Source organism: Corythoichthys intestinalis, chromosome 19, assembly GCF_030265065.1.
Source record: "Corythoichthys intestinalis isolate RoL2023-P3 chromosome 19, ASM3026506v1, whole genome shotgun sequence".
Lineage (NCBI taxonomy): Eukaryota > Metazoa > Chordata > Actinopteri > Syngnathiformes > Syngnathidae > Corythoichthys > Corythoichthys intestinalis.
In genome coordinates this window covers 26,967,895-26,990,261 of record NC_080413.1, presented here as the reverse complement: position 1 = coordinate 26,990,261, position 22,367 = coordinate 26,967,895, and the positions used below count along the sequence as shown (strand labels likewise).

The 22,367-nt window shown below is 38.3% G+C and overlaps 3 protein-coding genes across 8 annotated transcripts in view; 1 reads left to right on the top strand and 2 right to left on the bottom strand.

The window, feature by feature from the left end:
- The window catches only part of gareml (GRB2 associated, regulator of MAPK1-like), a 37,758-nt gene extending 23,117 nt beyond the window's left edge, over positions 1-14,641 (bottom strand). For both annotated transcript variants that reach the window (XM_057823193.1, XM_057823194.1), the window contains exons 1-3: positions 14,408-14,641; positions 10,399-10,539; positions 803-933 (exon numbers count right to left, since the gene is read on the bottom strand). In XM_057823193.1, the coding sequence (XP_057679176.1) occupies positions 803-933; positions 10,399-10,539; positions 14,408-14,519 (384 nt within the window). In that variant the 5' untranslated portion in view covers positions 14,520-14,641. The remainder of the gene's footprint in view (positions 1-802; positions 934-10,398; positions 10,540-14,407) is intronic.
- The window catches only part of LOC130907760 (nesprin-2), a 128,718-nt gene continuing 120,789 nt past the window's right edge, over positions 14,439-22,367 (top strand). For 4 of the 5 annotated variants that reach the window (XM_057823183.1, XM_057823186.1, XM_057823184.1 and 1 more), the window contains exon 1: positions 22,179-22,251. In XM_057823183.1, coding sequence (XP_057679166.1) covers positions 22,183-22,251 — 69 coding nt within the window. In that variant the 5' untranslated portion in view covers positions 22,179-22,182. Of the gene's footprint in view, positions 14,591-22,178; positions 22,252-22,367 lie in introns of those variants that run through there. The other variant, XM_057823187.1, reaches the window with a different exon arrangement.
- On the bottom strand, positions 16,519-19,299 carry atp5mj (ATP synthase membrane subunit j). The gene is made up of 4 exons (XM_057823198.1): positions 19,172-19,299; positions 17,169-17,292; positions 16,841-16,861; positions 16,519-16,633 (listed from the first exon to the last, which is right to left on the bottom strand). Exons 2-4 carry the CDS (start codon positions 17,290-17,292, stop codon positions 16,620-16,622), a joined length of 159 nt encoding a protein of 52 aa, XP_057679181.1. The 5' UTR covers positions 19,172-19,299; the 3' UTR covers positions 16,519-16,619.

Genomic DNA, 22,367 nt, shown 5'->3' with positions numbered 1-22,367 from the left:
GCATCACTGATTATAAAAAACGATGTAAAAAAAAAAAAAATAATAATAAAGCTTTAGTGCCAGTAAGTGGGTCAGACTAGTGCACTGCTCAGCTGCAAGGAACTGAGGTGTTATTTATGTCTCATTCAGTTTGAGGTTTAAAAGCATAAGACCGAGAAAATAATGTAAAGCTGAGTTACATCTATCCTCATCCCAACTACAGTATTATTCTTAGTGAAACAATTATGGCATTAAAATAGAAGTTCAGAACATTCACAAAGTTATTTTTACATTCATTTGGGGTAGCATCTGAGCAGTTTTCATCCAAGCTGAATTTGGGGCAAAGGTAACATACCACCTGGACTGGTCACCAAGCAATTGCAGGGCAGACAAACAACCATTTTCAGATGCACACCATTTGACAATTTAGTGTCCACAATGTAGTTAATGTGGAACATCTAAAGAAGTCAGAGTGCTAAAAGAAAACACATTTAAACATTGGAAGAAAATGTAAACTCCACATATTTGATCAAGTGAATTTAATCAAATACTCATCAAACTAATGCATGAGAAGTTACTGTATAACCAAAAGGTTCAGGCACAGGCTATGTTTGGAGTTGAATAGTTACAATTTGGTGCTGATCCAGTTAAGCAATTATCACTTTGGCATGCTTCTGCCTTCTCCTGAATGCCGTTCTAGTTGAGCCTAACCTTCTACAACTCTGTGCAAGTGTACCAAATGTTGGCCAGTTTGAGTGTACATAATGTCGACAATGTAGTTAAAAATCAGCACATTCCTAAGTAGAAGCAACAGGCCACGAACCTTGACGCTGAAAGTGATTGTTTCCATGACAAATACTCGGTCGGGGAACACTCCAGCAACCTCCTCCACACTTGAGAAATACTGGATGGGATCCCTGATGTCTCTGTCTTCATCCAACAATTTGAATTTCCCTGTGGAGGGAACAAGAACAAGATGAAGGGTCAAAGGGTGGTTAAGGCCACTTCCCTGCATCTATTACAGGATTGACCTATAAGATTGAGGAGATACAGAGTAAAAAATGGATTAGGAAAGAGGGTAAGAAGTGTTTAGTGTCTTCTTTGTCTGCCAACATTCTTCTTACAACAACACATCTGCAGCGCACACAGTTTTGGATGACGGTAGTACAAAGACACCTCAGCGACCTCTGACCTGGCACCAGCTCTTGAACCAATCAACAGTCGACGGGGTTGTCAAGGAAACCGGTAAAGGACCTCCATTCTCACGCAGAGCAGAGACACATCACCATGGAGACACTAACACACTCTCACACACAACCCTCTGCCTTTCTTTCACTTCCTCGTCCCCTCCTTCATCTGTAAATCTGTCCCAATCAGTGATGGCGAGCATACCGTATTGCGGACTAGTAACACTATTTGTTTTGGTTTAATTGGTGCTACTTTTTCATGTTCAATTAAAGTGCCCTTAAGATACCCATAAAGAACATTTTAAGATGTTATTGCATTCTCACTCATTCCTACAGGTTAATTTGAATGCTGCATAGATGTTGTCTTGAATCCCGAGAACCCCCAAAGGTCCTTCTATTTCTTCTGTGAAAGATGAGATTTTTTTATGCATCAGAGGCAGAGCAGAATACCAAACTCCAGCATCTTCTTTGCCTGCAAGTCCCTCCTTCATTCTTTTCTGCATTCACCCCCACAATCCCCAGCCAACGTTCAAGCCAAACAGCTCCCAGGCTAAGACAAGACAGAACAATGCCAGCAAGTAGTGCTACCCAACACCGCTTTTTGGGATGAAAATTGAAGGACTACACCTGGATTTGAAATTACAAGAAAGAATTCCACGAATACAAAACACTGAACAAGTGGGAGGACTTGTTGCGAAAGTGACACCAATGCTATTAAGACCCTGACAAATCCAGTATACCTATTTAAAACAAATGTAAGTATTCCTGTAGTTTACTTGTAATTCACGGATCAGATACTGTAACGGGTACACACACATAAACATACCCTCACTATTTCATTGGCTAAATAAATGTAAGTATCATATATAAAACGGTGTTTTTTGCATTGAAATAACACTGAAAAAGAGGGGGTCGTCTTATATTCGCGGTCTAGACATTATACCCTTTCAAGACGCTAGATGGCGCCAGTTATCAATGAAGCGATGTTCTGTCATGACAGATCTCAGCTACTCTCCCCATTCATGATGCTAGATGGCGCCAGATATCATTGAAGCGATGTTCTGTCATGACAGATCTCAGCTACTCTTTTTCGTTTAACCAGTTTGCATTATTTTATTGCATTTTTCCTTATCCAGATTTGTTTCAAGACTACAGTTACGGTTAGACTTCACTTTGATAGTTAATGCAATAATTGCAATTTTGTTGTTTTATCAAAATAGATTGGTTTATTTACATTTCAAAAACCAGACGCCATTCATTTCCGAATGTGATTGCACTTTAGTTTACATATTTAAATGTTCAGATATTAAGATTTGAATGAGGCAAAATAACATGCTTTTTCTCTCAAATAAATTGTTATGATCATTTGTTTCGGAGGTACTGTAATTCTGTATAAAAATTAATTTTGTGTTCAAAAAGTCTTTTTTCAAACTTGAGTCTTGAAAAAGAGGGGGTCGTCTTATAATCAGGGCTGTCTTATATTTGGGCCAATACGGTAATTAAATTTGTCTCATCACACTTAATGTCATTTATTTAGTGTGTCTCTCTTACTGTATGTCTTCGTCTGTGTGGTCATTGATGAAATGAGACTCCCACCCCACACAGGGTTTTGGCATTAGGCAATGTGTGATATAACCAGATAAAAAGAAAAAAACATTCTGCTGGTTCACATTGCTGCATCTAGTCTGGGGGTCAGCAACTAACGGCTCTAGAGCCGCATGCGGCTCTTTAGCGCTGCCCTAGTGGCTCCCTGGAGTGTTTAAAAAATGTTTGAAAATGGAAAAAGATGGGGGAGGGAAACACATACTTTTAGTTTTTATGTGGTTTATGTAGGAGGACAAATATGACACAAACATTCTTCTAATTGAATAATATTGTAATGAAAAACTTGAGGTGGCATCGTACAATAGTGTAGTCACGTGATGCATCATTCTCTATAGGATGCAGTGCAGGGAAAATACACGTTTACCATATTTTCCACACTACAAAGCACATCGGAGTATAAGGCGCACCTTCAATGAATGGCCTATTTTAAAACCGTTTTCATGTATAGGGTGCACTGCATTATAAGGCGCAGTAGTAGGAGTAGTAGTGGTTGGCGTTGTGTTGCGTTATGCATCCACAAGATTAGCTGAGGTAAATGGAATGTCATGCCATCATTAACCAATATTGATCCCTATACAGTATAAGGCACATCGGATTATAAGGTGCACTGTCAACTTTTGAGAAAATTGAAGGGCTTTCAGGTGCGCCTTATAGTGTGGAAAATTCGGTAATCATGAAGTCTCATTATGTATTTGTAGCCAACTTAGTCATTTTGATAGTAGGCTAATACAGCGAAGACAGATACATACAGTACAGCATGTGCTGCCTTCATTATGGGGCTTCCATTTTTTCGCAGCTCCAGACTTATTTGTTTTTTTGCTCCAATATGGCTCTTTCAATATTTTGGGTTGCCGACCCCTGATTTAGTCCAAAACTGATTTTTCTTCAATTATGAATAAAATGTATCATTAATTATGTTGTGTTCGCTATGTGAGTCATAACAGAGCTGTATGAATACAAAATAAAGTGTGAAAGGATCCTATGGGAAAACAGGCAGACTACACCCTGGACTGGTTGACAGTCAGTCACAGGGCACATAATAGAGACAGACAACCATTCACACTCGTTGTATTTCAAAAGATTACTTGGACTTGAGGGCTTTTGGGCAAGGTATCAAGTACTGTACGTGACTTTCACATCACTGCTTAGAAGAGAATTGAAAATATTGAAAGCTGTAATTGAGCATGGGCTCAGTGTTTTGATCCCCCCCCCCCCCCCCCCCAACTAAACATTGAAAAAAAAAAAAAAAAAAACACAGCACACTTGCATAACGCAACACAAAAAAATTTAAACATGTACTCTGAAAGAAAGAAAAGTACCCAGAAAGCTTGTCAAAAGTTACAATTGATTGAGAGACACATACAGTGCCTGAGCATTCAGGTCCTGATTCTATTCGCTATGACTCAAAATGATCCGGCTTGTTTTGGGTAAGATTCTCTCAGAAGGGATTGACGTTGCTGCAATGCATAATTTTAAGCAGAAAGTTTGAAACTCTTGCACTCTGGAACATGCTTGCGTTTACTCCCCCTCCTCTCTGCTCAGCATAGTTCAGCACAGCTCAGCACTAATCATTAATTTGAAAGAGACTGCTTGTTTAGTATTGCATATTGCTTCAAAAATGCTCAATAGTGGTACGAGGATTTTCAGTGGTATCTGATACCTTGCCTTTTAAAAACCTGGGTTATACTTGAAAGCAAAAATTGGCCCACGTCAAAGGGAAAGAGTGTGACAGGTCTTATAGAAAAGCAATATTAATTTGGAAGGTGTCATTGTAATCTCACATGCACTTATAGTCTGTGTGTAACATCATCTTTGTGTGTAAGACAAGGGCGTAGGTTTGTATAGGGATGGTAGGGACAACACTACCAACTTAAATTGTCCCTACCAACTTTTAAGCAACCTTATTTGTATTATATAATGACTTCAGTTATATCGGTAATTTAGATTGTCTCCCCATATGTTGTACGGATAGAATTAACTTTACCATTATTAAGTAAATTATTTTCATTATGTTCAGAGTTACATTTACCCAGTGCTTAATTTGTAAATCATATGGTGCCGGAACGCAAAGTACATATGACAGCGCAGGTATGATGACACGGGCACAGGTCCCGCAACATACGCAGAAAATGGTGCTGAAAACAAAATGCACTTCGCAGTTATTTTGTTCATTGTTTTCTTATTGTTGCCACAATAAAGTGGAGAAAGCCATCAACGACTCCTCTCCATCTTTCCGCCCAATGTTTTTATATTATTATTATCTTATATGCACGAGAGGTGCCGGATCTGCCCAAATAAGTCCTGGAACACAGGGAGGCCAAAATCAAGAGGTGAAGGATCTTGTTCCGGCAAAATCCGGCTCAAATTAATCCAAGCATTTACCCATTTTTTCACTTGCTGAATGTGCCAGTTCTTTTTTCCCCTCAAACGCACGTTTGATTGTCTGTTGACTTGACCCCCCCCCCCCCCCCCCCCCGTCCCGCCACACACACACAGAGCCTCGACAGAAATACAACATGTCAACAATATGGTGCCTCCTCCGCCCCCTTCGAAGAGGAGGGATATTAGAAGTTTTTTCGGCAAGCGGCAGCAACTGTAAGTAATGTGAAAAGACGTCAAAGTTGTGGAGGTGGGGAACAAACCATTTCGCTACTTAAAGTCCGACCGGCATCAAAGTTAGCATAATATTAAACTGTGTAAATTTGCTAACCTGCAAAACTCGAGTAGGAAGCTGCTTAGAGAGAAGTGTCCTCCTATATGTGTTTTCTGCTGTTAACGTTAATTAAGCTGTGAGAAATGTAGTGAACCGAGGTTTTCCACCTTCTCCCAAATATTCATTTTTATTTTATTTATATAGTCTTAAAGCAGCCCAAAGGAACTTTTTTTTTAGTTTGGGTCTGCTTTTTGACAAAAGCAGATGTTTTACTTGAAGGAAGGCTCCATTTTCATTTATTTTTGCTATTCCCTCACTAAGACGTTTTTTAAGTTATATTTAATTTCGTTATTTAGACAATGTTGAGTGATCTTAAGACTAAGGTTCATTTTTTGCATTCCTTGTTACTTAAGAGATTATTAACAAGTTTGTATTTATTGTGTATGTTAATATAATTTAAGTTATGTTCAAATATTGCAATTTGAATTTGCTAGTAACACCCAGACATTTGTTCTGGTAGTTTTCAAAATTTCATTTTTCTTTTTTTTTTGATTTTTTTCTTTTTTGTGGTTTTTGAAAACAAAGGTTTGAATCGAATGCTGTATCACCTGAACCAATAAATATGAAATTGTTTTGCATTGATCATTTAGCCTATCAATGAATTAGGTTCATATTCGTGAGAAATGTAGCCCTGACCCGTTCACCCAATCTGTTTGATCATATCATGGTCTCATCTCCAGCAAAAAGTGTATATGCATGTTATGCTGTTTTATCGTCCCTACCAATGTTGAGACCAAACCTGCGCCCTTGGTGTAAGGGTTACAATATGGGATGTCTTGCTAATCCATCTTTTCAATTGCAAAGATGATCTGGGGCCAGGAATGGCTGAGCCTGAGACACCACTCACTTTCAGATACCCATTCATAATAGTGAATCATTCAGCTTTTCTGTCCTCTACACTTCACTCATCATTTGAGAAGAAGGGAAGAAAGAGAGATGGAGCATCCTGTTGTGTATCCTCAAGAGGAAACCTATATTACCCTTCTCCAAAGCATATTTGGACTTCCTGTATGAAGTCATCACACAGACATGAGCTCATCACTGCCAGTGATTTGTCATTCAGACTGCAGTTCTCTACCATTTCTGGAATTAATTAAACCATTAACCATTTAAATTGCATGGCAGGCAGAATTCATATATGAAGTGCATTTTTCTTAAAATAATTAAACATTTACAATAAAATAATACATTTATGGATGTAGATATGCTTAGCAGACAAAAAAATCCAAACCATATCGTGCAAGAAAATTCTTCCAGAAACATCCACAATTTCAATAATTTGAGTTAAACTTCATGTTAATGTAAAAAAATAAAATAAAATAAAAAATCCAAATACTCTAAGAGTATCGTTGCATCAAAATACTATTACTCACATAAAAGTAGTCATCCAAAAAATGTACTCACGTACAAGTAAAAAGGTATTTGATGAAACAAATGCTCAAGTAATGAGTAACGTTGTGAGTAACAGCTTATATATATTTTTTAATTTTTTTAAACAATGGTATTTTTTTTCTAAGCACAGTTATCTATATGACTGTTGTTATAATGATACTGTACAATAACCATATGTACAACCAATGACATAATGACATTAGCCAAAGAAATACAAAAAAAAAATAAATAAAAATCGTTAAATTCCGACGAGAGCCAAAAAAAAAAAAAGTAATGAAGCATTATTCGTCCAAAGAGCATGAGTGCCCTCTGGTGGAGAAAATAGTTCCTAGTTTGAATAGTGAAGAGTTCCTTCATAATTACTATTTTGAAATTAAAAGGATTATGTCTCTGGTTTTCCGTGGTCAATTGGTGGGTTTTTTATTTTTGAAATGATTGTTTTGATCATACTGTGATTCCATCTCTCTTGTGAAGCGTCTTTGTGTGGCTTGAAAAGCGCTCTAGAAATAAAATGTATCATTATTATTAAGTAAAAACTGGGAGAGAGGTTAAAATCTGTGCTTTCGAGTCATGTTGAGGGCAGCGCTCTATATCAAATACTTTATTTTTTACGGTGCTTTAAAGACACCACATGATTGAACAGGCTGGCGTGAAGATAGAACGGCAAGCTTGCGTCTGAACGGTATAATGGAGTCATGTGATTATTGTTGCGATGTCTTATTGGTGAAATCGTTAGCGCTACCCCAGTAATACACCAGGCACGTCTCTCCTCTTGGTATCGCTGGCAAAAAAATAATAAATCTAATACTTAAATAAAGAGGAAAAATGTGACAACCCTTGTATAGCCCAAAGTAGCGGAGTAATAGTAGCGTTTTTTTCTTCACAACTAATCAAGTAAAAGTAAAAAGTATAGCTCTGTAAAACTACTTTTAGAAGTACATTTTTCTAAAAAAGTTACTCATGTAAATGTAACGGAGTACATGTAATGCGTTACTACCCACCGCTGATAAAGATTGAGTCTTAAAAAATACTTTGAATTATACATTGGTTTCGATTTTCGGCCTCAGTTTTCTCGACTTCGGCTAAGACTTTTCATTACGGTGCATCCCTAGTGTACACCCATCTACGTATTTACTTCACAGTTTACTACTAAACTTTAAAATGTCATGGAGTACTGTATTGGAGGCTTGTTCCTAAATGTGTCAAGCAATAATCTTCAATCATCTTCGCTAGACCCTATATGTCCTCTCATTCCTCCAAAAAGGAGCAAGTGAGGCAGTAGTCGTGTGAGGTGACATCAGCGCTCCATCAGTAGAGGAAGCAATGAAGAGGAGACATAAAGCTCCAGTTACACTGTGAATAATACAACTGGTCGGAAGAATGGGATTGCGGGGATGAGTTTTAGTGAGGTCATACTAAGTAGATGCATATAGCTTTGCAGTCAATAAAGTAAAGCAAGAGAAACTATCAGTGTAGGTTTCTTGTTCCACCCCAGAATATAGTGAGACTGTCTGGAGCATACTTCCTTAGAAAAATGCAACTTACACTCTTTTGTTATACACTTTTCGTACGTATGATTTTGTGCTTTTCAACACAAATTAAGGACGGCCAACACTAGAACTTGGTCAAATTGTTTCTAATACATCCATATGTCACAAAGTGTGGTCAATTTTATGTTTCACAACCACCACGCTAATTCAAAACGGACATGATTATAAGTAACTTTACATACATAATGGAACATACATGCACTGTGAGGGTAACTTAAGGCTGAGAGTAGAGTGCACATAGTACACAGTCTTCAAATCACCTAACATGCATACAGTGGGGCAAATAAGTATTTAGCTAACAACTAATTGTGCAAGTTCTTCCACTTGAAAATATTTGAGAGGCCTGTAATTGTCAACATTGGTAAATCTCAACCATGAGGGACAGAATGTGGAGAAAAAAAAACAGAAAATCACACTGTTTGATTTTTAAAGAATTTACCGGTATTTGCAAATCATGGTGGAAAATAAGTATTTGGTCTGTATCAAAAGTTCATCTCAATACTTTGTTAACGGCGGCCAAACGTTTTCTGTAACTCTTCACAAGCTTTTCACACACTGTTGCTGGTATTTTGGCAATTCCTCCATGCAGATCTCCTCTAGAGTAGTGATGTTTTGGGGCTGTTGTTGGGCAACACGGACTTTCAACTCCCTCCACAGATTTTCTATGGGATCGAGATCTGGAGACTGGCTAGGCCACTCGAGGACTTTGAAATGCTTCTTACGAAGCCACTCCTTTGTTGCCCTGGCTGTGTGTTTGGAATCATTGTCATGCTGAAAGACCCAGCCACGTCTCATCTTCAATGCCCTTGCTGATGGAAGGAGATTTTCACTCAAAATCTCTCGATACATGGCCCCATTCATTCTTTCCTTTACACAGATCAGTCGTCCTGGTCCCTTTGCAGAAAAACAGCCCCAAAGCATGATGTTTCCACCCTCATGCTTCACAGTGGGTATGGTGTTTTTCGGATGCAATTCAGTATTCTTTCTCCTCCAAACACGAGAACCTGTGTTTCTACCCAAAAAGTTCTATTTTGGTTTCATCTGACCATAACACATTCTCCCAGTCCTCTTCTGGATCATCCAAATGCTCTCTAGCGAACCGCAGACGAGCCTGGACGTGTACTTTCTTCAGCAGGGGGACACGTCTGGCAGTGCAGGATTTGAGTCCCTGGCGGCTCATTGTGTTACTCATAGTAGCCTTTGTAACTGTGGTCCCAGCTCACTATCTGATCATTCACTAGGTCCCCCCGTGTGGTTCTGGGATTTTTGCTCACCACTCTTGTTATCATTTTGACGCCACGGGGTGAGATCTGGCATGGAGCCCCAGATCGAGGGAGATTAGCTGTGGTCTTGTATGTCTTCCATTTTCTAATAATTGCTCCCACAGTTGATTTCTTTACACTGAGCTTTTTACCTATTGCAGGTTCAGTCTTCCCAGCCTGGTACAGGTTTACAATTTTGTTTCTGGTGTCCTTCGACAGCTCTTTGGTCTTGGCCATAGTGGAGTTTGGAGTGTGACTGACTGAGCTTGTGGACAGGTGTCTTTTATACCGATAATGAGTTAAAACAGGTGCCATTGATACAGGTAATGAGTGGAGCCTCGTTAGACCTCATTAGAAGAAGTTAGACCTATTTGACAGCCAGAAAACCTGCCTGATTGTAGGTGACCAAATACTGATTTCCCACTCTAATTTGGAAATAAATTCTTTAAAAATCAAACAATGTGATTTTCAGTTGTCGTCCCCCCCCCACACACACACACATTCTGTCTCTCATGGTTGAGGTTTACCCATGTTGACAATTACCGGCCTCTCTAATCTTTTCAAGTAGGAGAACTTGCACAATTGGTGGTTGACTAAACACTTATTTGCCTCATTGTATATCTGAAATATTGAAGGAAGCCAGAGCACTTTGAGTGGTAAATTTGTGTGTGAACTTTATATGTATGTGTGGTTTTATAGTGTCCAGTCACCTTGGTATTGCAGAGGGATGTCAATCTTGGGCCCAATCACATAGTGCCCTTCTTCTAAGCTATGAGCTGTCACTGTGGTCCACTGACGACAAGAGTGGAGCAGAACCACATCCTCTTCTGACAGACCCTCAACGCATTCACCTGATAAACACACAAACACACATACATAAACCACACTTCAGAGAGCATAACTGGATTTGCCCCAAAGCCTTATTGCAGGCCTGATAAGACAAATCTGATACCAATGAACATTCAAGAAATGCACACTAAAACCTATGTTACAGCATGGAAGATCACTAAATGATTGAATGAATGAACACACACAAACACATACATTCAGGAAAGAAAGGCCACAATTACAACCACAAGTGACAGTTCAAGTTACCTGCTGTTGTCGCTGGTAACCCGCTATTACAGTGCATATACAAAGAGCTCTGAGCTCTGGGTCAGTCTTTATCGGATATCGGTAACTGTTCGATACTTTTTAAAACGCTTTCGGTACTGAATTGGTTCCTAAACAGATTCTTAAAAAATAGGTTTGTGTGCATTTCATTTATTTAACTCAAAATCACTATCTTTTAATTAGCGGTGTTGAATTGAATACAACATAGAGTAACATTTTCAAATTTATAAATACAAGTACAGTAACATGACAATGATAGCTAATAATCTGACCAATTGCAAGGCACATATAGGCAAACAACCTTCCGTGCACACACTTATATACCTATGGCCAATTTTGAGCATTCAATCAGCCTACCACACATTTTTGGAAAGTTTAAGGAAACTTGAATACCTACACAGGCATGGTGAGAAGATACAAACATGTTATTGGCATGGCACCAAATCGATTTGTTTCAAATGTTTAGTGATTTTTTAAATCTCATTCCCCAAAAATAACAAGACAAAAATTTATAATTTTTCAATATGTGAAACAAATGTCTGGTTTTAGTGGAATGCTTCACAAATTATGAGTATATACTGTATATATATGAGTATTATCTTTATAAAAAAGTTAGGAATAATAAGATTCTTTATGAAATTGCAGGATGAGCCTTTACTTAATTTGGTCTTCTGTAGTTTTTGAATGCCCTTCCATCCAAATGTTCATAGCTCATCATAATCCATGCCTCTCTGTCCTTTGCATCTTTTGTTTTATCCGTCAAACATATAGTAAAGATGTGACCGAAAATTTGGCGCCGGAAATAAGTAGCTAAAATTGCATATTCGGTTTTCTGTTAAAAGGCCGAAAGTTTACCACCGAAAAGTGAAGAACCTTAGTCTCTTATTGTTGTGATGACGTAATCAAAATACAGCGAACTAAGACTACTGGCTCAGAGCCAACATGTCTTCGGTTTGGAAGTATTGAGGTATCAAAGAAATATATTAATTTCTAAATGAAGGGAAATAAAATAAATCTACTTTATCGCTGCTACATGCTTGTTCTGAAGTTGCTTTCCAATGACGTCCCGCTTCACATCACAAGTTTCCGAGGTACTTCCGCTTTACTTCCACATTTCTGCTCGCAACTTCCGTTTTACACTTTCTTTAACCAAAACAACAGTGGAGCTGGAGAGACATTACTCATCAAAATCCCTCAAAAAAGACAATTTGGAAATGCCGCAGCCATCTGCCATCATCAAGACATGGGAGTACAACATGAAGAAATGGCTAAAAGTCGCTACAACCAAAATAGTTTCGCAATCAGGGACCTGAAAATCTCTGAAACATCCAGTTGAATGTGTCCTAATACATGAACATGGGAATTTTGTGTTCATGAAGGCAAAAAAACGGTACAAAGATGTTCAATTTGACTACAATTCCATGTGTTGTGTCACGCTTGAGACATCATCAGCTTTGCATTAGCTTCAACGATAAAGAAATGGCAAACAAACAGTCATCTACGACAAGCTGGCTTTTTACCCTTAATGCATTAATAATTTATGCATTAAGGGTAAAAAGGAATTTAAAATTCAAGCATTAGACGTTTTTTGATCGTTTGTTAACAGGTGGAAAACACTGTTAGGAAAGAGAAGACAACTTGATGTGAATCACAGCAACACTTATGATGATGGATATACCGTATTTCGAGACTACATGCATTCTACCTTGATGATGGAAGGCTCGATTTATGCTCCTCCTTCATTAATATTTTTCTAATAATTTTATAATTTGCGATGTATTGACCTGTTTTGCACCTGCACCAGTCGTTTTAAATAGAACAAGAAATGGAATCATGTTGTCCAAGAGTTTTATTGCGATAAATATCTGCAATAAAAAAGACATACTATTTGTGTTTATATGTACATGTGTGATACACTCATAATAATCTAAACAGATGAAAATTACCTTTTAGTATTTCCTTGTCACAACAAAATCTGTGTCAGTCCTTCTGCCCTCGGCAACTGTAATATTATTTGTAATTTTGCCTAATTTTGGTCCCTCAAGTGGCCGGCGTATCAACCTACGCCTCATGTTAACACAGGCTGCACAGCTTGTTAGAAATTTGTCCATTAACGAAATGAAGTGATAAGAACAAACGCACAACACAGAAAATCCCGGTGCCCCATCTACGTCATGCTGAATCCATTTTTGGAGATTCCGTGGGTTCTTCTGGTTTGATTTTGCAGTTTAACTTTGATGGGGTAATGGGGTGGAAAATCTGACAGACCACCTGGACCGCACCCTCCCATGGGGCTTCAGAATCGGCAACTTTCGAACTAAATGTCACCTTTCAAACTAATTGTCTCCAGCCTCCGGGATTGTAAAACCAATGCCAAGGCAAAGGGCATTAAATGGAAAATAATGATACAAAATAATAATAAAAAAATAAAAATAAAAAATAAAAAAATTAAAAAAAAGAGCGAGAGAGATGAAAAATGAATTTTATGCATCACAAAGTACAGCAATATCCGTCTGATGACCACCTGCAAGGTATTTTGTCCTAGACCTAGTAAGTAAAGCGCTCTCGTGAATGGTATTAAGTATAAAACTGAAACTTTTACCTGCCTGTTCTTAATTTACCAGCACTTATGTGGAAGTAACTCTATGGTGCTCTTAAACAGTGCGGTTGCACTCGGCAGATGCAAGGTGCGTAGTCGTGCGTTTTATTGGAGCGTGAGAGACGCATGAGTCGCGCGCTTTTCGGGAAGTCGCAAAGCTGGAGCTTTTCCCACTCGCAGTCCTTAGTATTCAGCGCAACCACCGACACGTTGCATCATTTACATATGAAAAGGATTGAGCGGCACTTTAGCCGCACAACAGACACTTTGTGGCTTTTCCGGGCAGCTCTGGACCAGAACAACTTGGACAGAACACCCACGCCGCTGGTTCCCAAAGTCAAGCCCCCTGATGTGCAGGCGACAGATTCACTTTGGCAACGGGCGGTACTCATGACGAAACAACGAGAAGTTTCAAATGTTTCCACTACGAGTGGGTCGTTTAAGATTAACTCGAAGAGGCAAAGGACGGTCATGACATCAGTCCAGCTAAAGTGATGTGAGGGACGGAAATATTTTTTTAATTCCTTCTCTCGAAAAAGAGCTCCTGCTTAACACCTATTTTTTACTGAAAGTTTTGATATCAATGTTACAATTAACATATTTTATCAGACATACATAGACCCATTCATAACACTACTTTAAATAAATAAAGAGAAAGAAAAAAAAAAAGTTTAAAAACATGAATGTTTTATTTTGTATGTCTACCGGAAGCAGCACAACACATTTTCGCTAACCTGCCACAACCAAAACAGTTAAACTTTAAATGTCACCTGCAGAGATTTTCAAAGTCCACACCACCTGTTGACTATTTAGTCGTTTATAGTCTCAATTCGGTGTCCTAATCGCCACATTAAATAAATTTTGCTGATGTATTTGCACCTGCACGAGAAGCAGGTGCCATAGTTAGCCAACAGTTGTCTGAAAACTCGACTAAGAAAAATGTCTTAGTTTTCTAGAAGAGATGTGTCCAACAGAATGCATTGTCACATGGATAAGATGTCTTTTACCGTGGACCAGGCGGACCAGAGTGGGCAGACGAAACTTGCTGACCACCGCGTCCAACGGCAGCGCGAGAGGGCTCCAGCAGATCTCCGACAGGCTCGCCGACAACTTCTCCATCCTCCCGGGTCATCACTGTGCCGGAGATGAGGTGGAGGGTGAAGATGGCGGCGTTGGTTGTACGGTTGAAGGTGAGGAGGGTGGATTTGAAGGAGGTGAAGTGGCGGTGAAGAGTTTCGCCATGTTCGAATGTGGTTAAAAAAAAAAAAAAAAAAAAAGCCGCAGCTTGTGAGCGCGAGCTGAGGGAGGGCGCCAGAGACCCTTTCACACCTCCCACTTTACATGCTCAACTAACACAGTGCAAATAACCCCCTCTGAAATTCTTTACATTGGGTCTGTTTGGCAAAGAAAACACCAACAAAATGCAGAGTAATACAACCGAATGTTTTGGAAACGAGTGACTGTGAAGTTTACTTGTTTGCAAACAAGTGGGATCTAAATGGAAAATAAAGATCACAATCTGTTTATTTTCATCACTTTTTTTTATGTGTCACTTTCCAATGTGTCATTTTAACATTTATTCAAGGGCGTAGGTTTGCATAGAGACAACAGGGACGTAACGCTAGCAAATGTTCAGGATGCTTAAATTATCCCTACAAACTTTTAAGCGACCTTATTTGCGTTGCAGTGCTGGCCAAAAGTATTGTCACCCATGCAATTCTGTCAGATAATGCTCAATTTCTCCCAGAAAAGTATACAAATGCTTTGGTAGTAATATCTTTTTTTGCTTGCAATGAAAAAACACAAAAAAGAGAATGAGAAATAAATTAAATCATCATCATTTTACACAAAACTCCAAAATGACTCTATGGTAGGATACCCAGGAAGACCCCACTTCTGACCCAGAGACATAAAAAAAAAAAAAAAAAAAGCGAGGCTGGAGTTTGCCAAAACTTACCCGAGAAAGCAAAAAAACGTTTTGGAAGAATGTTCTCTGGTCAGATGAAACAAAAGTAGAGCTTTTTGGGAAAAGACATCACCATAGATTTTACAGGGAAAAAATGAGGCCTTCAAAGAACAGTCCCCACAGTCAAACGTGGCGGGGGTTCCCTGATGTCTTGGGGTTGCTTTGCTACCGCTAGCATTGGACTGCTTGACCGTGTGCATGACATTATGAAGTTTGAAGACTACCAACAAATTTTGCAGCACAATGTAGGGCCCAGTGTGAGAAAGCTGGGGCTCCCTCAGAGGTCATGGGTCTTCCAGCAGGACAATGACCCAAAACACACTTCAAAAAGCACTAGAAAATGGTTTGAGAGAAAGCACTGGAGACTTCTAAAGTGGCCAGCAACGAGTCCAGACCTGAATCCCATAGAACAACTGTGGAGAGATCTGAAAATGGCAGTTTGGAGAAGGCACCCTTCAAATCTCAAGAGACCTGGAGTAGTTGGCCAAAGAAGAATGGTCTAAAATTCCAGCAGAGCATTGTAAGAAACTAACTGATGATACCGTAAGCGGTTGTTCGCAGTTATTTTGTCTAAAGGTTGTGCTACCAAGTATTAGGCTGAGGGTGCCCACACTTTTGTCTGGCCCATTTTTGGAGTTTTGTGTAAAATGATAATGACTTTTTCCCCATTGTCTTTTGTGTTTTTTTATTGCAAGCAAAATAAATGAAGATATTACTACCAAAGCATTTATAATTGCAATCATTTTCTGGGAGAAATTGAGCATTATCTGACAGAATTGCAGGGATGCCAATACTTTTGGCCAGCATAAAATTCATAAACACTCACAGGAATACTCCACAAGTTCATAAAAAATATTAATAATAACATTACCAGATTTTAAACAGAGATATGTTGTTTTCCTAACTACTTAAGGGCTGGACTAATGATCAGTAGTAACAAACTTTGACCCAGTTCAACATTGACTCCTTCTTAAAGTGCCAATCAACAACGAGCAGTATTAATTTGTAAAGAAAAGTTTTACATGAGGTTATCCAGGACCAGAACAATAAACCTATTTCTAAGTGGGATATAATCAAATAGGGTATTCAGTGAATCATTCAGTAAACCTTAAGGGTACGTCAGCAAAGGTTCACTCATTAAAACGACCAAAATTTTTCTTGGTTGACATTTTTATTTGTTCCATATTAACAAGATGTCCGATGTGAAAGGGGCAATTTTACAGCAGGAGGGGTTGTTCAGTAGGAATTGAAACCTAATGAGCTGGCTCTGCAAAAAACAAAGATATATTGATTAGACGTTGCTGCAGTGACATCTAGAGGAGAATGCATGTAAATGCTAAAACAGCTAAATGAACAGATTCATCATGATCAATTTAAGTGAAGCAACCAGTCAAAGACAATTTCCCTACATAAACCACATTTAAAACAAACAAAAAAAGGGGAAAACAATATATTTAGAAGTTTGGATACTTACTGTCCTTCACTGCCTTCTTGCCTGAAATGACAGAAAATACATGTCACTCCCATATACCAGTAAGGCAACATGTTCATCGAAGTGACTTATGATCGCAAACGGTATATCTGATGAGTGTATCACACCTTTAGATTTTTATTTTATTTTATTTTACTGTAGTTCCATGGTCTCTCTCAGAGTATTGACAACTTGGTATGAAATACTGCACAGACTATAGTTTGGAATATTGCATTCAGATGTTGGCCTACTCTTTCCCAACACATTAAAGTAACTTGCAGTCAGCTACACAAATCCATGCTCAATTTATCAACAGAAACACTTGACTTACCTCCATAGGAGATTTTGTAGTAGACGTACGCCATGAGGCCAACACCCACCCACATCTCTTGATACGCTTTGGTGTAGTAAGGGCTCATCTTGGCCCACCAACGTGCAAACACGCTTCCGGCCATCTGCGGAAGGAATCATCATTAGAAACACGAGTGTCGTTTTTGGTTGGGGTGGGGGGGTGATATTATTTCAAGTTATATATTTTGTGGATGTTTTACTGACGACTAAGATGAGATCAAAGGCGTAGGTTTGCACAGGGACGGTAAGGACATAACACGACCTAAATTTTCAGGATGCTCAAATTATACCCATCAACTTATAAGCGACCTTATTTGCATTATATAATGACTTCAATTATATAGGTAATTTAGATTATCTTCATATATGTTGCAAGTATAGAAACGGCCCTTAATGAAGTGAGTTAGTATCATTATAGGTAATTTAGATTGCGTTCCCATATGTTGTAAGTATGAAATGACCCCACCTTTAATAAGCGAGTTATTATCATGATGTTCAGACTCACAGTTTCCCTTTAGACTTGCTGAATGTGGCGGTCCATTTCCCCCCCCCCTCAAATGCACATTTGATCGGCTGATGACTTGACCCCTCAACCCTCCCACACACATACCCACACAGCACCGACAGAATTGTATGTTGACAACATGCCCTTCGAAGAAAAGGGATATTAGAAGTGTATTTTCAGCCAGCAGCAGCAGCCACTGTAAGTAATGTAAAAAGACATCAATGTTGTGGAGGTGGGGAAAACACCACTAATTTTGCTACTGAAAATCCGACCTGCATCAGAATTAGCATAAAATTAAACTGTGTGAATTTGCTAACCTGCAAAACTCGAGTAGGAAGCAGCTTAGCGAGGTGTCCTCCTGTATGTTTTTTTTTTACTGTTAACGTTAAACTGTGAGAAATGTAGTGAACCGAGGTTTACCCCCTTCTCCCCAAATATTACTTTTATTTTATTTATGTGCTCTTAAAGCAGTCCATAGGAGCTTTCATTTTTTGTTGAGTTTGGCTGTGCTTGTAGACAAAAGCAGTAGTGTTTTACCTAAAGGAAGGCTCCATTTTTAAATTATTTTTGTCATTCCCAGACTAAAAAGTTTTTTTCAGTTATATTTATTTATTTAGACAGACAACTTTGAGTGGTTTTAAGACAAATGTATATTTTTTGCATTCCGGGATCGTTAACAGATTATTAACAAGTTTATATTTTTGTGTAAAGTGTTAATACAACTCATGTTCAAATATTGCAATTTAAATTTGTTAAAGAAATCCAGACATTTATTTTGGAAGTTTTCAAAATGTTTTTGTAGTTTTTTAACAACAGTTTTAATCGAACAGTGTATCACTTGAACCAATACACATGAAAGTTCGTATTAATCAATTCAGATTTATTTTGCATGGATTTAGCCTATCAATTAATTAGGTTTATATTCATGACAAATGTAGCCCTGAGCCCCATTCATTCACCCAATCAGTTTGGTCTTATTAAGGTCCTGTCCCCTGCAAAAACTTTACATACAGGTTATTCGGTCCCCACCAATGTTGAGACCAAACCTACGCCCTTGCATCAGGTATTACAAGCTACAAAGTTAAAAATAAAAAAGGAAATGATTTTAAATCATATATTTTATTCATAACAGAATTTCTGCCATTTATAGGTAGTAGCGATTTGTTGTACAACATTATGAATGTGCTACATGAGATACAACTTCAATTGTTCATCTTCGCCAAGTTATTACATTTACGGCAAGACATTCAGCTCATGTATTCACTTTTGTAACAAAACAACGTGTACCTCACTGGTTTTATTTCTATGAACGATTGCCATCTAAACTAGCACAGCTAGCTTTAGGCTAACAAGATGAGCTGACACAATGCGCTTATTACTGTTGCACGCAATATATTCCAGCACTTTCATTTAATAATTAACGGCTAAGCACCAGCGACATGCATGATCATACGAGTTACAATACACAGGTAGTTTACCTTTTAGTTTGTCACGAAGCAAGAGGAAGGTCAAGATAGCCCAAGAATGCCGACGTCAAAGTCGTGGTGATGAATCTTCTTCTCCTCTGAACTACGCAGTTGAGCACTGGATTTGTTAACAGCGTGCCACCCAACGGATAACTATGGACAAACACCAAATCTCGTAGAAAATCTTTGAAGAATGGAAGTTGGCATATTGGAATTTGCAAAGAGGGATACCAAGCTGATATTATTATTATTATTATTATTATTTTATCATTGCAGGTCACCTGAAGTTTAGTAAGGGACGTGTTTTAAAATACCGTTCTCAATAATGTCTATGAAAACAGAAGATTCACATAGTCAGACTATGACTCATTTCATGGACAGCTACTCCACCTGAAGTACCTGTATGAGACAATTTTCAAATTAATAGTGTCTTAAAATCTACTGGAGCTGCAGGCCTAGTGAGAAATAAACAAATCAAAGCTATCAAAACATCACATCCGTATTGAATTAAAAAATCCAGCAGAGTCTGTTCTGAAAAGAGGACCACCTCCATGTGAAAGTCCAAAATCCAGAAATAGAGGAAGAAAGGTAGTTGAATAATGATTCTCTTTATAGGTAACAGAAAATGTAGTTCAAAATGCCTATGTCTAATGTTAATGTACAGTACATCGATCTACTTACCGTATGCCTTCTTTTGTAAGAGCCGCAGTTAATTTATGGTATTTTAGTGGTTTCTGTAGATGCTTAACCAAGTGTTGTCTTAATGTGCAAAAAAGTAGTCTTTTAATGGACAAAATACATGGGTATGAAAAAGTATCCGAACCTTTTAGAATTTCTCACATTTCTGCATAAAGTCACCATTAAATGTGAGCTGATCTTTGTCAAAATCACACAGATTTAAAAAAAAGTGTCTGCTTTAACTAAAACCACCCAAACATTTGTAGGTTTTCATATTTTATTGCGGGCAGCATGCAAACAATGGCAGAAGGGGGAAAATAAGTAAGTGAACCATCTGCTTATGGAGACTTAAAGAGCAATTGAAACCAATTTTTACCAAACATTTAAGTCAGGTGTGTGCCTAATCACTGATGAGTGGTTTAAAGCTGCCCTGCCCACTATAAAACACACGCCTGGTAAGAATTGTCTTAATGAAAAGCATTGTCTGATGTGCATCATGGCTCGGTCAAAAGAGCTGTCTGAAGACCTGCGATCAAGGATTGTGGATTTGTATAAAGGTGGGAAAGGATACAAAACCATCTCTAATAGTCTGGATGTTCATCAATCAACAGTCAGAGAAGTTGTCTGCAAATGGAGAGTTTGGCACTGTTACTTCTCTCCCAAGGAGTGGCCGTCCACCAAAGATGACGCCAAGAGTTCAGCGCAGAATACTCAGGGAGGTAAAAAAAGAACCCCAGAGTGTCTACTAAAGACTTACAGAAATCACTGGCACAGTCCAATATCTCTGTGCACACTTCAACTATATGTCAAACTGTGGCCAAGAATTGTGTTCATGGGAGGACTCCATGGAGGAATCCACTGCTGTCTAAAAAAAAAAATTATCGTTGCTCGTTTGATGTTCGTAAATGGCATTTGGACAGTCCACAGAAGTTTTGGCAAAATATTTTGTGGACTGAACATATTAAAGTTGAATTGTTTGGGAGTAACACACAACTTCATGTGTCACCAACATCAACATCTCATCCCCGCCGTGAAGTATGGTGGAGGAAGCATCCTGATTTGGGGCTGTTTTGCTGCCTCAGGGCCTGGACAACTTGCAATCATTAATGGAAGAATGAATTCAAAAGTTTATCAGAATGTTTTGCAGAAAAACTTGAGGCCGTCTGTCAGACAGTTGAAGCTAAAAAGAGGATGAATGCTGCAAAAAGACAGTGATCCAAAGCACAGATGTAAATCAACTTCAGAATGGTTTCAGAAGAACAAAATACACGTTCTGGAGTGGCCAAGTCAAAGTACAGACATGAACCCTATTGAGATGCTGTGGCATGACCTAAAGACGGCGATTCATGCCAAACATCCCAGGAATCTGACTGAACTATAGCAGTTTTGTGGAGAAAAATGGACCAAAATTAGTCCTGATCGATGTGCCAGACTGATATGCAGCTACAGGGAGCCTCTGGTTAAAGGTATTGCTGATATCACTGAGCAATGTATGAAGAATGTTAATCACTATAATTACAAAGTTATAATTTAAATCAATAAAAGAAAATGACATCATGCTTGAATATAGTTATTTCTGCATATGACAATAATATTTTGGGTTTAAAAGCTCTAGCATTTATTTTAATTAGTCTGCAACAAAGGTTTCTAAATATGCAAGGTCAGTAATCTAACATTTATTGAGGACAGGCACATTTTAAACATTTCATAACACACTCCAACAGTATGAATAGTGATATAACAATGATTTTGTCTCAACTTACCCACAATTTTATTTCTATCTGTAAAATATGGGATTGTTTGAACACAAAATTGAAATACTCGCAGGAAGTGATTTCTTATTTTGTCATATGACAGGCAAAAGGTGAATACAACAGGTTTTTTTGTTTGTCCTCTGACCTCTCATAAAAGTGGATCAAATGTTTTTCCCCATCACTAACCACCACAAAGAGTCACTGGCATACATAGATGAACAAAAAAAATCAGTCTTTTGACAAATTAAATAAAAACTCAGCAAGCTTCTATTTGGGGAATAATTGCTGTAGATACTGGATTTTGAATAGAAAATGTTTAATTAGAGGACAACAATAATTGATGTAATTAATTAGTGTCTTCAACCTATTAAACTGTATTTGAGTTCACTTTCACTAGTCACATTTTCAGAAATACAGTATCAATAGTTTTGATGAAGACGTTGGCATATGAAATGAGTAGTGTGACTAGTTCTACTTGTTTGCTCAAGTTGCGTTGTGTGTGTATGTGCATGATCACCAATATGCTCACTCTTGCATTCATGTGGATGTGTGTTGTTCCTGGCTACAGAAAGTGAGTGTGTATTTGGAGCAATGCTTCCATGCTGCTGTGCTCAACACAGCAACACAGGATATACTGAAAGAGCCGACACCGTATCAAAGGTATTTAAAAATAAAAAAGTGTAACTCAGACAGCATGTGCTAAATAAGTTATATTTTTGCACCATAACATATGGAAGCTTTAAGACATAAAACATTGTAGCACAGGAGATTTTGTA